General features: G+C 43.7%; 2 protein-coding genes across 4 annotated transcripts in view; one reads left to right on the top strand and one right to left on the bottom strand.

Annotated features, from left to right (window-relative positions):
* f9b (coagulation factor IXb) overlaps nucleotides 1-5,023 on the bottom strand; it is a 19,941-nt gene extending 14,918 nt beyond the window's left edge. The window contains exon 1 of the mRNA XM_076889312.1: nucleotides 4,427-5,023. Within this exon, the coding sequence (XP_076745427.1) occupies nucleotides 4,427-4,442 (16 nt within the window). The 5' untranslated portion in view covers nucleotides 4,443-5,023. The remainder of the gene's footprint in view (nucleotides 1-4,426) is intronic.
* fgf13b (fibroblast growth factor 13b) overlaps nucleotides 1-14,521 on the top strand; it is an 18,248-nt gene extending 3,727 nt beyond the window's left edge. The window contains exons 1-5 of one of the 3 annotated variants that reach the window (XM_012918855.3): nucleotides 2,575-2,873; nucleotides 7,183-7,293; nucleotides 9,154-9,257; nucleotides 10,537-10,735; nucleotides 13,147-14,521. In XM_012918855.3, the coding sequence (XP_012774309.1) occupies nucleotides 2,843-2,873; nucleotides 7,183-7,293; nucleotides 9,154-9,257; nucleotides 10,537-10,735; nucleotides 13,147-13,286 (585 nt within the window). In that variant the 5' untranslated portion in view covers nucleotides 2,575-2,842 and the 3' untranslated portion in view covers nucleotides 13,287-14,521. Of the gene's footprint in view, nucleotides 1-2,574; nucleotides 2,874-5,738; nucleotides 6,660-7,182; nucleotides 7,294-9,153; nucleotides 9,258-10,536; nucleotides 10,736-13,146 lie in introns of those variants that run through there. The other 2 variants (XM_004550282.3, XM_004550283.4) reach the window with 2 other exon arrangements.

Below are 14,521 nucleotides of genomic sequence, written 5' to 3'. Positions count from 1 at the left end.
TCGTCGGGTCAAATGAGACCAAAATCGAACTCTTTGGATGCCATAATAAACACCATGGAAGAATGAACCAAAATCACACCTGAGCAATCCATGCAACTTGCTTTTCCGTACAGGAGGTGTCTTCAATAAATGAGAAAAAATCACTAAGGTTGTTCAACATTTTTTCCCTGTTTCAGCTCTCATTATCACACATAACTTAATTCTGTGGTTTGATTTGTCTGCATGTGTGGATGAGTCGTTACTGACATCTGCTGAGAATTTTATTTCAATAGCACCTTTAGAAATATATTTAATTAGACAATTGATGATGCGTCCGATGCTTATTTTACCCACTGTATATAAAATAAAGAGCCATGCCTCCATAGCACAGACTGAGGTCACAGTTAGTAAATGCATCAACTTATTGTGGCTTGTTCATGAACACAACATAAATTAGACACACACATGCACAGTCGTGTTTTCATATTTTAGTGGGGACATCAATTGAGATGTTTTCCCTAGCCGCTTACCCTAACCATCAGAAATGAATGCTTAACCCTAACCTTTAGTCTAAACCGAATCCTGTCCAAAGGACAACCCTGACACCAAAACCACATTTTGAGTCTCAAAAATGCCTTCAAAGTCATGCGGACAGGAATTTGTCCACATAACGACTTTTGGTCCCCACAAGTATAGTAATATTTCAATTTCTGGTCCCCACGAAGAGATGTAAACATGGTACACCCACACTGTGAATGACCACGGCAGACCCGATGGCATGAACATGCTTTGCAGCATAGTTTATTCCAAACACGGTTGCTGTTACAAAACACAGAGCTGCAGCTCTCCCGCTGCCAGCTCAACATACCAACAATGACTATCACAGGACCCAGTGCAATACTTAAGCCGGCGGGGCATGATCGCGGATGCCGTGCAGGTGCATCCGCCTTCCCTGCACATTCACATGTCGTTGTCTCCGAGCTCAGAGTACTGCTCAGCCTTTCCCATAGCTTTTCCCTTCAGCTTCCTGTTTTCCAGCATTATGTTATCTGATGGTGCCATCCAGTGGCTGATCGCTTACAAAACTGGTGACATTACATAGTTTGAAAAATCCAAAGGGAAATACATTTGCAGATGTTTTTCTGTTTTCTTTCTTTCTTTTTCTCGTTCTCTTTTTTTTTAATAGATTGAGGTTATTAAATACTGGCTACCTGCCCAGGAAACTGTCTTTGAAGTCTGAGCCAAAACATGCCAGCTGCCATCTTTGTAATTCGCTATTCAAAGCCAAGGTTACAAAGTTATTTTGGGGAAAAGAAAGAATTTTGGTACACAAAGAAAGAAAGAAAGAAAGAAAGAAAGAAAGAAAGAAAGAAAGAAAGACAAAAAAACAATAATATCAGTTGCTGCTGTCTGTTATTCTTTGCGTATCATGTCAGTAATATGGATGCTGCTGTCTTTTACCAGGCAGCTTCACAGGAAGAGCTCTTAGAGCACAGCAGTGTAATGGGCTTATAATACACAGTTGTGGATAATTGTGTAGAGTCTCTATATGGTTCATGGGCATGTCTCTGAGTGAGGCTGCTATTTAATGTGCTATGATGTGGAAAGCCCACTGTGAGAGAGCCACTAATGGTGCGTTTGCTTGTGTATTTGTGTGCACACTATGTGAGTTTGCCTCTGAATTAAAGTTTTTAGTAGTTTCACTTCTAGTTGTTTATCTTAACAGAATTGTGTGTGTGTGTGTGTGTGTGTGTGTGTGTGTGTGTGTGTGTGTGTGTGTGTGTGTGTGTGTGTGTGTGTGTGTGTGTGTGTGTGTGTGTGTGCCTGAAAGGCTCCAACAGTGAAACAGTGTAATCAGTTTTCTATATGAGACCTAAAATTTGAATCACGAAGCATGTTGGCTCCACTGGTTGAACTTGTAATCAGGGTTTAATTAGAAGCAAATATAAATAAGAATTTCGCCTGGAGCTTGTTTAAGGTCGATGACTACAATTATGGATTGGTGCAGTTTAAGCTGTGACAAATACTGAAAAGAGCAATATCTGATGTAGACCTTGTTTCCTATTAATCTGATTTATTTCAACAAGTGCAGCTGAGAAATTTCCTGCTTCTCTTTGTTAAAACTGTTTAGCTGGATTTGACAAGGCATTTTAAAAAGGTTTGTGTTTAATGACTCACGCCCCAGTTTGGGCAGTAAGCACCAGAGTCTCTGTTGTAATCTTTACTGCTTTTTGAGGGAATGGAAAACATGAATCTGATTGCATGATTTTGGGGATTAAAACCTGATTATTTCTTTTTGTTTGTTTACATTTTTTTTTAGCAATTGTTTAAATAACCATATGTTTTGCTGGTAAATGAATTGTTTAAGTAACAAAAAACAAGCTTGGATACTGACCAGAATAGTCACAGGAGGCCCTTGTAAATATAGCTGTCATGTTTTTGGACAGAGAATAACTGTGTTTAAGTGTTGAAAGAGGTCATCGGAGAGTATTTATATGTCGGCTGCAGTAACATAGATTTGGATGAATGTGTCTCAGCCACATTACAAGGAAAAACAAACACAGACAGCGTTTCCTCGATACCTTGGATTTGGGAAGGGCCTGCTGGCTCTCTCCCTCTCTTATTGTGCCAGATCAGCGGGGCCTCGAGATGAATCATTAATGACCGGTTCCAACGGCTTAATGGCCTCTAATGTTCTGTAATGATCTCCCGTCAACGCCATGTACGCGGCCTTAATGGATCCAATGCCGTGGAGAATTGTCTGGTTTGAACTTCCATAATTCGCCCTGTTTTCGACGAGCGGCGCACAACAGGAAGTGCAAAAAGCCAGGAGCAAAAGGCTCCAGAGCTCCGCGGGCGCAGCATGACTTTCCCTCTCCGCCGATCCACTTCAGGTAAGATGAGAAAGGACAAAGTTAGCTAGAAAAAGGAGCCACATCTGTGCCTAAATGTCACCAATATGTTCTGGTAATAAGATGTGCAAACGAGACGCGCTAAACTAAGTTCAAACAGCGCAACTCAGGCGCCGGACGTGTTTGAAGTGGCTTCTGAATTACGAATGTGAATTGTGGACCTTAGAATATTTAAAATGCTTAACTTAATGTTGATAATTTTCTATTTAAAAAGTTTAACGTGTTTTTTTGTTTGTTTGTTTTGTTTTTAAATAAAATGGGTTTAAAGATGAAGCGCTGTCCGTGGTGCTGAAAACAAGGCAGGACGCGCCCTTCTGTTGGGAGGACAGCTGGACTTCAGCACACCTTAGCAACGCGCTGGCTCCTTAAAACACATTCACAATGAATCGCCTCGGCTCTGAGTTTATTTCACGGGCTTAACTTAAAGAAAAGAAAAAACACAACATGAAACTCAACAGAGAAACATTCTGAGTGAGTTTTGGGAGTTTAGTTAATGAATTCTATTATAAGTTTGCAACCAGTCCGTTAAGGCACAGCGAAGACTCGGATAATCCCTTTAGTGTAGAATCGGCCTGCAGTGCAGTTTCTTACACGGTCTCCTCCACTAAAACCACTTTGCATCCAAAGTTTTACGTTAAATAAAATATTCCAAGCGCGACTCAAACAACGCATTGATGGATTAAATGCGCAAACAAATTCCGGGTCTGAGCATTTCACTGAAGCTTTTGGCCTCGTAATGTCGTGGCGGCCAGTCGCAAAGAATTTAAAGTGTTGAATTTTGTACCACAAGCTGTGAATGTTGTTGTGCGTGGCTGATTTCACTATTTCCGGCTCTTGTGTGGTTAGACTGAGTTTCTCACAGTTTTTAAAAAAATCTTTTTAAAGTTTAGGCTGCTGTTTTTGTTTTAAGTATTTTTCTTTTTTCCAACTTTTTTTTTTAATGTATTCAGTTCTTAAACTGCCAATTGGTGGCGCTAATGAACTCCAAGCAAAGCTTAAAGACCTTCACTTCCTTATCATAGAGTACATAATACTCACATTCTTCAGACTGTTTGTCTCCATTTCAGACATCACTGTGTCATTTCTAGCTACACCTCAAATAGATGTTAATTATGGATAGCCATTTATTTATTTTTAAATCTTTGTACCTTGTCTCTTTTTTCATTGCTTTTCTGTTGGTTGATTTTATTGATTTGCTTGTTCTCTGTAAAGATGAAATGAGTTATCGTGATGGCTGAAGGCTGTGTTAATGTTCCTCAGGATCACTTTATATCTGATGTTTTTTACGTGGCTCTTATTTTGTGTGGCTCAAGCTTTTAGAGGCCTGTGGTTGGGTTTAAAGCAGTGAGCTCATAAAAGAAACATGAATAACTAGATTTAGCTTTCAGTCACTTCTTTGCTCCAGCTGTTTTCCTTCATGTGATTGATGTTTTAGTTGACTTTACCGGTTAGTTATGAAAGATTTTTGAGTGTTGTCTCAAAGAGCGTGCAAAGTAAAACTATATTTATCTGTGCATGTTTACAAGAGTCCTTACCTAACCAGAAGGCCATCGGTGGTACTTCAACTTCCTCGGTCAGCGGCAGGGTAAATGCTCCACTTTAGCAGTGTGGAGACCTCAGTGTCTGTCCACGGTCCATCACGTTCTCCAGCTGTCTTATCCTCACAGTGGGTTACAGCTCACTGGGTTTGGATCCTCTTCATTCGTGTAGTTTACTGCTCACCACATCCTCTTACTCCCCCAGCCATCGATCTCTCCCGCTGGAGAACAGCATGCATCGACTCTGCCCGCTGTTCAGCGGCTGTTGCCACATGCAGGTCGACCTTCGTCTGCCGGCTGTGTGTCCACCGCCTCCTCTTCCTCAGTACCAGTTGGAATTAGCAGTCACCATCCGCCACTGCAGCTGTTTTTGTCTCTGACAACTGTGCATCTGTTTTCCTGTGGGGGCTGCCTGTGGCCAGCCGACATGCACCGAGTGGCTGATTGCTGCTGCCTAGTGTGTGTGTGTGTGTGTGTGCACCTCTGCTCTGGTGCAAATGCAAAAAGGGAACATCTAGAGAACGACACAGCTCGCAGAGACACAAGTGCCGCCGTCTTTTTCACCTCCTTCTTGCATGCTGCAGCCTTTTCAGCAGTGGTGAACCTCTGCACCAAAATATTAGAGCCCCTCCTTTCTCTACCCCCCTTCTGATTTCTTCCCCTCATGCACACTTGCTGGGTCTTTCTCTCACTCTCTCTCCCACCCTCTTCCTTCATTGTCCCTTCACTTCATTTCTCTTATTTCATTATCATGTAGTTCCCCCTCATATACGTCATTTTTCCTGATGTGTGGAATAGTCTTGCACTTTCTTCTCCTGTCTTCTACTGGATTTATTTTCCCCTCCTTTTTCATTCATCATTCTCTTTTCCAATCCATTTGCAGGTTATTTTCTACAAGCGTCTCCCTCTCTCTCTGCATCGCTCTCTCTTTCTCTCTCCAACACACTCAGTATCTCATTTTCTCTCTTCCGCCCACCCCCTCTTTCATTATTCCTCCTCTCATTCATTCACCTGTCTGTCTCCTCTCTTGTTTCATTGTTTATTCTCCCACCTCCCATTTTATCCTCTCCTTCTGTCTCTCTCAGTCCGCCTATCACACATCAGCATATTTAGTGTATCATGTAAATATCATGCCACGTGGGGGTACAGGGGCTACAGGTGCCCTATGAGAAAGCACTGCCCAACCCCCCCCCCCCCCCCCCCCCCCCACACACACACACACACACACACACACACACACCGTCCAGCCCCCACCAGTCTCATCTGACACCCCCTCTCCTCACACACACACACACTGCACGGACACGCATACACACACACCCGCTCCACCTCCCCTTCCTCACTCTTCTTCCTCGCGGCGGGCAGGGCTGCAGCAGTTTTATGAACGACACGGCTGCACCATGATCCCTTTCCCACTGAGCCAGCCCCGAGCTGTTTCATTGACAAACATCCCAGTTGCTGCATTTCTGTCACGGACAGCGTCAAGAAGAGGAGCATCGCCGGGGGAACGGTGCAGAGCGGCAGCAGCAGCAGAAGAAGAAGAAGGAGAAGAGGAGGCAGTAGCAGCTGCAGCGATAGTCAACAATCCCCGGTGTCGTTCACGCCAGCTTACACTCTGTTGATTTGCCACTCGGACCTGGAGAATCTCACGCGCCGTCGTTCTCCGTCCACGCTCTCTCTCTCTCTCGGGACACTCGGAGGAATCACCAGAGGGGGGAATCAGAGCGCTCTTTGCCACTCAGACCCCTTGCGGGGATGTGAGGCGGCGTCGTTAGCGCTCAGTCACTGGCACGGTGCTGGATCTAACGACTTCCATGAAGCGCCGGGACGCACCGATGGAGGATTCTGGACGCTTTTTAAAATCACGGAGACTGCATCGGTCGGTGTGTGATGCGAACTGAGCCGTGGGTGGTGTAGACCCCCACCCCTCAACCCCTCTCCCCGCGCTCCACACACCCCGACCGCCTCGTCCGCGATCGCCCTCTCCAACCCAGGACGCGCAGCCTTGTTTCACTCCACCGGGGAAACATGTCCCGGGCAGCGGCTATCGCCAGCTCCCTGATCCGCCAGAAGCGACAGGCGAGGGAGCGGGAGAAGGCAAACGCATGCCGCGGAAGCGGCAGCCCGAGCAACAGCAAAGGCGCAAACGAGAAACCGAGCAAACTGAACGTGTTTTCGCGTGTCAAGTTGTTTGGCTCGAGGAAGAAACGGAAGAGAAGGCGACCACCAGGTCTGTGAGGAGGGGGGGTGGGGACAGTCGGATAGCCGGCGGGTAGCATCACCACCTCGTCCATCTTCACCATCACCTTCAGCATCATCGCCATCCTCATCTCTGCCACCATTCAGCATTTTTTTTTTCTCATCACTAAGGCAGGTTCTTCATCACTTCATCACTCCTCACTCTGAGGACAGTGTCACAATCCTGTTGCATGAACCCACAAACGTCTCACATGAGTAACTTTATATTGTCCCACAGCAAAGTGTTGAAAAGCACAACCCTAAGTGATCCTACTCATGATACATGTGTCAATTATTAGCTGATTTATTTATTTATTTATTTTTAAAAAGCCATCTTTTTTTATGAGTTCCACAATGTTTAGTGGAACTGCCACGGATCGATACTGGTGGTCAGGGCCCTCAAGCATCAGGGCCTCTGACACTTCTGGCTTCCTGGAGGCTGCTGGATTTGATGCATGTGATCACATGACAGCAGTAAGAAAAGAATGCACTTAATGTTTCTGTTTTCCTCTTAGAGCCCCAGTTAAAGGGCATTGTGACCAGGCTTTCCAGTCGCCAGGGCTTCCAGCTGCAGATGCAGCCTGATGGCACCATTGATGGAACCAAGGATGAAGACAGCACCTATGGTGAGGCTGGCTTTAACTAGATTTGTTGTGTGTGTGTGTATTTTACCCAACTCAATCATTTTGACCTAGGTTAACTAGGTAACCTAGAACTAGGTTATTTAGATTATTTATACTTTAACATGATTTATAAATAAAAGCAAAGCACAGGCTGAAACTGACTTTCTTCAGTGCAGATCTATATTACTTCTCGCTACAACAGAATGTTGCAACATGTTACTGCTTTAAGGGTCGATTTAATTTAATTACCACATCCCTATTGTTGAGTTTCATCTTGTGGAAATCTGTTTACTGCAGTGACTTTAATTCAGTCAGTCACTCAACAACAAGTCAATAATTAGCAAATGTCAAGTGGTGACACTGCAGTCTTTCTATATGAAATGCTTCCTGGTTAAAATCATTGATCAAATGTCTGCACAACATACAGTGCACGTTCAAATCCTTAGCATTCAGAAAGCTACTACACCAAATCAGACAACAGATTCATTTTTACCCACTCCATTTCATTCTCTCCATCACACATGCGCGCACACACACACACACACACACACACACACACACACACACACACACACACACACACACACACACACACACACACAGTGCAATGTTTGATTGATACGGCTAATTCAATTCTGTTGTTGTGGTTCAGACTGCAATCACTCTCCTTATGCACAGTTGGTGTTGCCAGCATCTCACATTAATCTCTGCTACTTCTCAGGCCACCAACTGTTGTCTGCATGCAGAACGACTACAGAGGAATCACACTCTTTAATGAGATGATTACATGGTGTATACATCATGTAAACGCCTACCCACATTAAATCAGTCACCCGTAAATGCGTTTGAATACATAATCCCCGTAAACCACGTCTTCATATATTATGCACAGTTATTGTAAAGAACAGTATTGACTAAAAATGATGATGATTAAACAAGGGTCCTGACTCACAGAGCTATGGTTCGGTCTAATCTTTACGCTGATATGTTGTTACCAGCGTGGAGCCTTTAAGTGCTCATCCAGTTTGGCTGGAAATGCATTCAAATGAAATCTGACAGTCTGCGATTTAATGTCACATTCGCTGTAATGTGTCGAAGAGCCCAGACAGCTTAGTTTTACTCGGGTAGCTTATGCTTATAAATCATGCTGTAAAAATTCACAAACAGACAGAGCTCATTGAATTTGTGGCGTTAAAGAAGCTCGGGAATGCACTGTTTACTCTGCATGCTCAAAACATTCGGCGACGGAGGACCACTTCTCCAGCAAATCGTCAAACATTTCCTGATTGCAGCTTCTTAACCGCAAGATTTGCCGCTTTTCTTCCGATTCACATCGGTGTAAAGTGAATATATTTCGAGGGCTTTTGGAGTGTTAATCAAACAGAAATTTGAAGGCATCGCCTTCTGTGTGGGGAAAACTGTAATGGGTACTTTTAACTACCATCTGACATTTTATAGACTAAATGAGTGATTGAGTAGAAAAAATAGCTGAAAGTGATCATTAAGTGCAGCTCTAGCAGGAACATTTTTTATTTGTATGACAGATGAAATTGCGCTGATTACTGGCTCTCTGGCTTTTCTGTTGAAGCATGTCCTTGCACTATCAAATGTTTACCAAAACTTGCTCTGCTGCTCGCCTTTTGATAATTTTATTCCACGCTTAATACCAGGAGCTAAATTGTAAGCGTAGTTCAGCCTCCTCAGCGCCCAACCTTCTAAAATAGCTTCTCTGTGGCAAAATGAAGGTGTCATCATGCCATTGATATTGATGAGTACTTTCCTCTGTTTCCCTCTGTGTTCGCTGTGTGAATGCTTGTTTGATTGCTTTGTGTTGTGCGCGTGGCTTTGCGTGTGCATTTGCAGCTGTGTTCAACCTGATCCCAGTGGGGCTTCGTGTGGTGGCCATCCAGGGTGTCCAGACCAAACTCTACCTGGCAATGAACAACGAAGGCTTTCTCTACACCTCTGTAGGTCACCACACACACACACACACACACACACACACACACACACACACACACACACACACACACACCATCACAACCAGCGTCATTAATGCTACAGACTCAAACCTGCTCTTTGGGTCAGGTTGAGTAATGAAGCAGAAGCTTTCACCGTGAGCAGACTCATTGTCATCACATCATCACATCAATACTTTAACTACAGTGTTGCTTTGTGAGTCAGCTGCCACGGGGTGTTATAATCCAGTGTCTGAGCCTCCCTTATCTGTCTCCTGATATTGTGGCTTCTCAGGATTGATTTCAGATCATCCCCCAGCCTCCTTTTGTTTATCTCCCTTCAGTGATTCTGTGATAGGAAGATTACTTTGTGTCTGTTTACACACACAGCTCCCAAAATTTGTTTTCATGTCTTTTCCCACTCAAAACACACGTACACCCCCCCCTCCTCCTCTCCAACGCTACTGTGCCTACATTTTCTCAGACAGGTCAGAAGGTAGTGCTGGCTGCAGTGCAGTGCATTAAGTGCCTCACTTTAGCTGCACAGCTCTGATGGTGGGTGGTGTGGAAGCAATAACAACAACAGAATCAACAAAAATAACAGCAATCTGAACAAAACTGTGAGACCAGCAGATAGAAAACTAACAAAGAGGAAATAGAAGAATGGCACAGACCCCGATGTAATAAGAGCCACGCTGCTACGCCTGTGCAGACACGTATACCGGCACAATATCTGGTCCATCATGTTGTTATTGTGAGGGCTTCAGTCACAGCACTGATATCGCTCGTTCCATCTTCTCACCTAATATTAAATGCAGAATACAGCCGCGCAATATTTCTGTGCCCGGGTCACATTTCTTTATGTTTTCCTGCTTAATCTATTTCAAGATCATGCATGCTGAAACTTCATCAAAATTTACTTAAGATTAATGGATATCGAAGAGAAACAGCTTTCTCTCTGGGCACCACCGTTCTCTCAGTGGGCTGGTTGGTATTCAAGGGAGTAGCCGGTTGCTATGGAGACGCAGGAATAAGGAAATGCAAATGTCAGCTGTCCTAAGTTGGTGCAGTTTGTTCTCGGAGGATACAGCCTGGCCGAGATAATGATTCAAAGAGCAGACCAGCTGATGGATGAATACACTGATGACTATATGGTGGAATGACTGAACGCTTTTTAATGGAGTCGCCGCCAGCAGCTAACACTCCACTCTCGCCACGTTTGCTTTATCACCTTCTCGTCTTCTTTCGTGTAGGATTTGTTCTCATTTCTATCACATTTTTCTCACAGGAGCATTTTACCCCAGAGTGTAAATTCAAGGAGTCGGTGTTCGAGAACTACTATGTCACCTACTCCTCCATGCTCTACCGGCAGCAGGCATCGGGCCGGGCTTGGTACCTGGGGCTTAACAAGGAGGGTGGAATCATGAAGGGGAATCATGTCAAGAAGAACAAGCCTGCTGCACACTTCATACCGAAGCCACTCAAAGGTAGGACTGATAGCCTTACTGATTTAAATACCAACTTAATAACTCAGAACACGTAAAAGTTTAAATGTAAAATGAAGCGTTTATTCTGAAATTCCTGTCGCATGTTTAAAAAAACCCAAGAAAACATCAAAGACTGTTTGCTTGTTGTTGCTTCACTTGGATTTTCGTCATCATTTTGCATCATTAAAAGGATGTCTTTGCATTCACCTTCGCATTTCTCTCAGCTCAAAAGTCAGACCCTACACATCTTTTTATAGTCAAAACTTTAAATAAGAAGCTCAGCATGTGCACAAGTACGAGTTCAAGGCTTACTGTAGGTTTCAAACTGAGAAGAGAAAAGCTGTGTTTAAGAGACGCAGCCAATCAGAAGAAAGCTGGCTTAAAGGGAGGGTGGTCTTCCTGGGTGAGGGGTGGTTTGTTTCAGATAGTGGATGCAGAAAGGCCTATCATAAGATAAACAAGAATGTCTTTGAACTGTAAATCATGCAGAGGTACTCAAGTAGAGTCCAAGAATGAAAAACATGAGTCTGGAAATGAGCAGAGTAGGCCTGCTTTCCAATGAAACTTGCAGTATTTACATATTCATATATTCTGAGTTTGTCAGTGAGGGAGGAAAGAAGTTAAATTAAGATACGTGTTGAAAAAGAAAATCGTTTTAAGAAAAAAAATAGAGTAGCAATTTTTTTTAAGTTTAAAACATGTCCAGAGGGGCTGTTTAAATATTAATGACTAAATATGCAGCGATCGGTGTTAACACTGGGAAAAAGCTATAGATGAGCTTATAACCCCCGTGTGTTCATGTAGAACAAAATAGACAGCTAATTGTGAAAATGGTTTTGAGCACCTCGGGGTGAGTTTGGCAGCTTAGTGAAAACAAAAGCAGAATCTCAGCGAACCTATAGCACTCGCTATTAAAGTGAGTCATGCTCATAAATGATGAAGTATAAAACTGTGCAGGTACCATTTACACCAGCAAAGCAAACACGGTGTGTCCGTTACCCCTGACCCTCGCAATTTCAGGGCTCTAGAAACTATGGCTGTGATGTATTACGTCACAAGTATATGTTAGGTTAAACAAATGAAGTTGTGATAGCATCTAAGAGAGCAAACTGTACTAAGGCTTCATTGATTAAGAGCTTGGGGCCGCTCTTGGAAAGCTTTCTCCCCTATAGAAGATTTAGGATTCCAAAAATTCAGAGGACCCCTGACCTATGGAAAATATCTGCCTTCCTGGACTAACTTAGAACCCATCTGCTATTTGCACTCTTTGCTTGAAGGTCTTATCGTCTTTAAAACTGATTTTGTGTCTTGTTAGTTTATAAAAGATTTAACTGGATTCTATACAAGGAAGGTCATTGTAGATGGTAATATATAGAAACTTTACAGATTTACAGGCTAGAGTGAAAGCACACTGAAAAGAATGCCAGCGCCAGAAGATAAACATTGAAATGTAAATGCAGATTGGGTACTCATGAATAAAAACAATAATTGAGTCTTAAATGGCATAAAAGGAAAGTTTATGCCCAAATACTCTCGAGGAGGGGGAAAACATCAATAATTACATTCCTGGCCACCAGATATGATAGTGTTAGGCGACCCAATTCTCGGGTTTGATTTACCAGTGCCGGTCATCCAGAAAAACAAGAAAATACCAGGAAAATAGGAAAAGAGGGAATAATCAATATTTCTGCATAGCAAGGTGATAATGGATCCACAGAGATTGGTTATCTGACTCTGCTGCAGCATTTCTGACCATTTAGTATCACCACTTCTGGATGCATTAGATAGCTGTTTCCATTGAAAGAGCAGTAAAATGCACTGTACACCATCTGACCGGCAGCGAACAGCAGATACAAAAAGTTAGCTGAAGAGACACATATTTCCCCGGAGACTTAGCGGAGGGCAAAACAAAGCTGAAAAGGGAATGAATATTGGAGTTACATTCATCAAACGGACATGAACACGACTCCATATAACGCTGCTAATGCAGCTAATGGATGTGTTCAGTGTGTGGCAACTGTTTGGTAACAGGCTTCCAGCCTAAAGGCTAATATGTCAGTGACCAGAAGCCATCAGGCATTATATGAAAGTGAGGAAAAAGGAAAAAAAAAACCCTGAACTCTTAGTTAACTGTTTATTTTTTTTTGCCAGTTATTGAAATTAAGATTAGAATTTACCCATTTATGGAGTGTTACAGTCTTTAAATTTCTCTCTGATGATAAAATAGCGTCTTAAAATCAGAATTAATTAGTCTGTGGAAACTGAATCTCCCAGGTGCAGAGGAACTGACTGAACAAAGCTGTGCAGACTACACCCATGTGACAAAGACCAGTGGCAATAACTGAATTAATGATTCTTGTCTTGTCTTGTCTTGTGTGTCTGTCTGCATGTGTGTGTGTGTGGGGGTGTAGTGGCCATGTACAGGGAGCCCTCCCTCCATGACTTGACAGAACTCTCCCGTTCAGGCAGCGGCACACCGACCAAGAGCCGCAGCGCTTCGGCCCTACTTAATGGCGGCGGGAAGACACCCAGCAACAACGACTTATCCTAGCCCCCCGACCCCTCACACCGTACCACACATACACATACACATGCACACTCAGACACACTCCCATGCAGACGCACACATACACACACAGATCTCAGGCCGACATGCCCACACATCAGACTGGTGAGGGGTGGGAGAAAAAGAAGGAGGACGGGGACGTGTTCTTCCACTAAACGGAGCCCACTGTGACTGACTGTGATGTAAATAAATCAAGGACAATCAATCCGTCTGGCTCTGCTGCCCCTGGTGTGCAGAGGGACGGGACCTGCGACTCTCTTCCCTCGGACGGGTCCTCCTGCTGTATCGTGAACAGTTGGATCAAGCGAGGGAGCGATAGAGAAGAGGGGACAGAGGAAGTCAGACAGTCAGTCACGCAGTCAGATAAACAGACTGTTACAGAGAACCAAAGAGTACAAGTATTAACCCACTAGGTTATTACTACGAAATGGCACGCGGCTGGAAAGTTACAGGGAGTTACAATGGAAGGAAGTCTTTATCTAATCTACCGTACGCTATGTTTACACAGAGCTCATGGGTTTAAGTCATATTTTTAAAACTGACAAACATATTCCTTGTACACTTATAAGGACTTATCATTTGTTTGCATGCAGGTGTGCCTGTGCATGTGTGAGAGAGAGCGAGAGAGAGAGATTGAGTACATGCTGTGCTTGCGATAGGCGTGCTGTGTGTGTGTGTTTGTGTGGGAGAGAAAGTGTGTGTGTGTGTGCACGCATGTGTCTTGAGGGTGGGGGTTGGGATTTTACCTTTTTAAGATCTGTTGTATATTGGACAAACCCCCCGAGGGCTTGAGCAGGTTACGGTAAGGTTTACTGTATATGCTTCCATGCTTACTTCTTACAAGCAATGCTGTCGTTTCTCTTTCCGTTCGTCGTTGTTGTCCCTTGCCGTTTGTTTGTTTGTTGTTGCATGGAAGCTTGTGGACCTCTGCTCAGTAGCAGCATGCTGAAGGTCCTTTTTCTTTTCCCCCCTCTCTCCTGGTCTTACGTGTTCCTGACCATAAGAGAACACTAGTGAGCCAATAGTGTGATACCAGAACACTAGTGAACTAATGTGAGGGTGTTAGAACACTACTGGACCAATAGTATTGCACCAGAACACGGGCGGACCAATGGTGTTGGACCAGAACTTTGGTGAACAGCACAGATTAACTTAATATTTTGGTTCCTGCTGTGGACAAACTAGAAATGCACTAAATAAACTCTTTCTAAGGAAGTGAA

The sequence above is a fragment of the Maylandia zebra genome, linkage group LG10 (genome assembly GCF_041146795.1).
Source record: "Maylandia zebra isolate NMK-2024a linkage group LG10, Mzebra_GT3a, whole genome shotgun sequence".
In the NCBI taxonomy this organism is placed as follows: Eukaryota; Metazoa; Chordata; class Actinopteri; order Cichliformes; family Cichlidae; genus Maylandia; species Maylandia zebra.
This window is presented reverse-complemented; position numbering and strand designations above follow the sequence as displayed.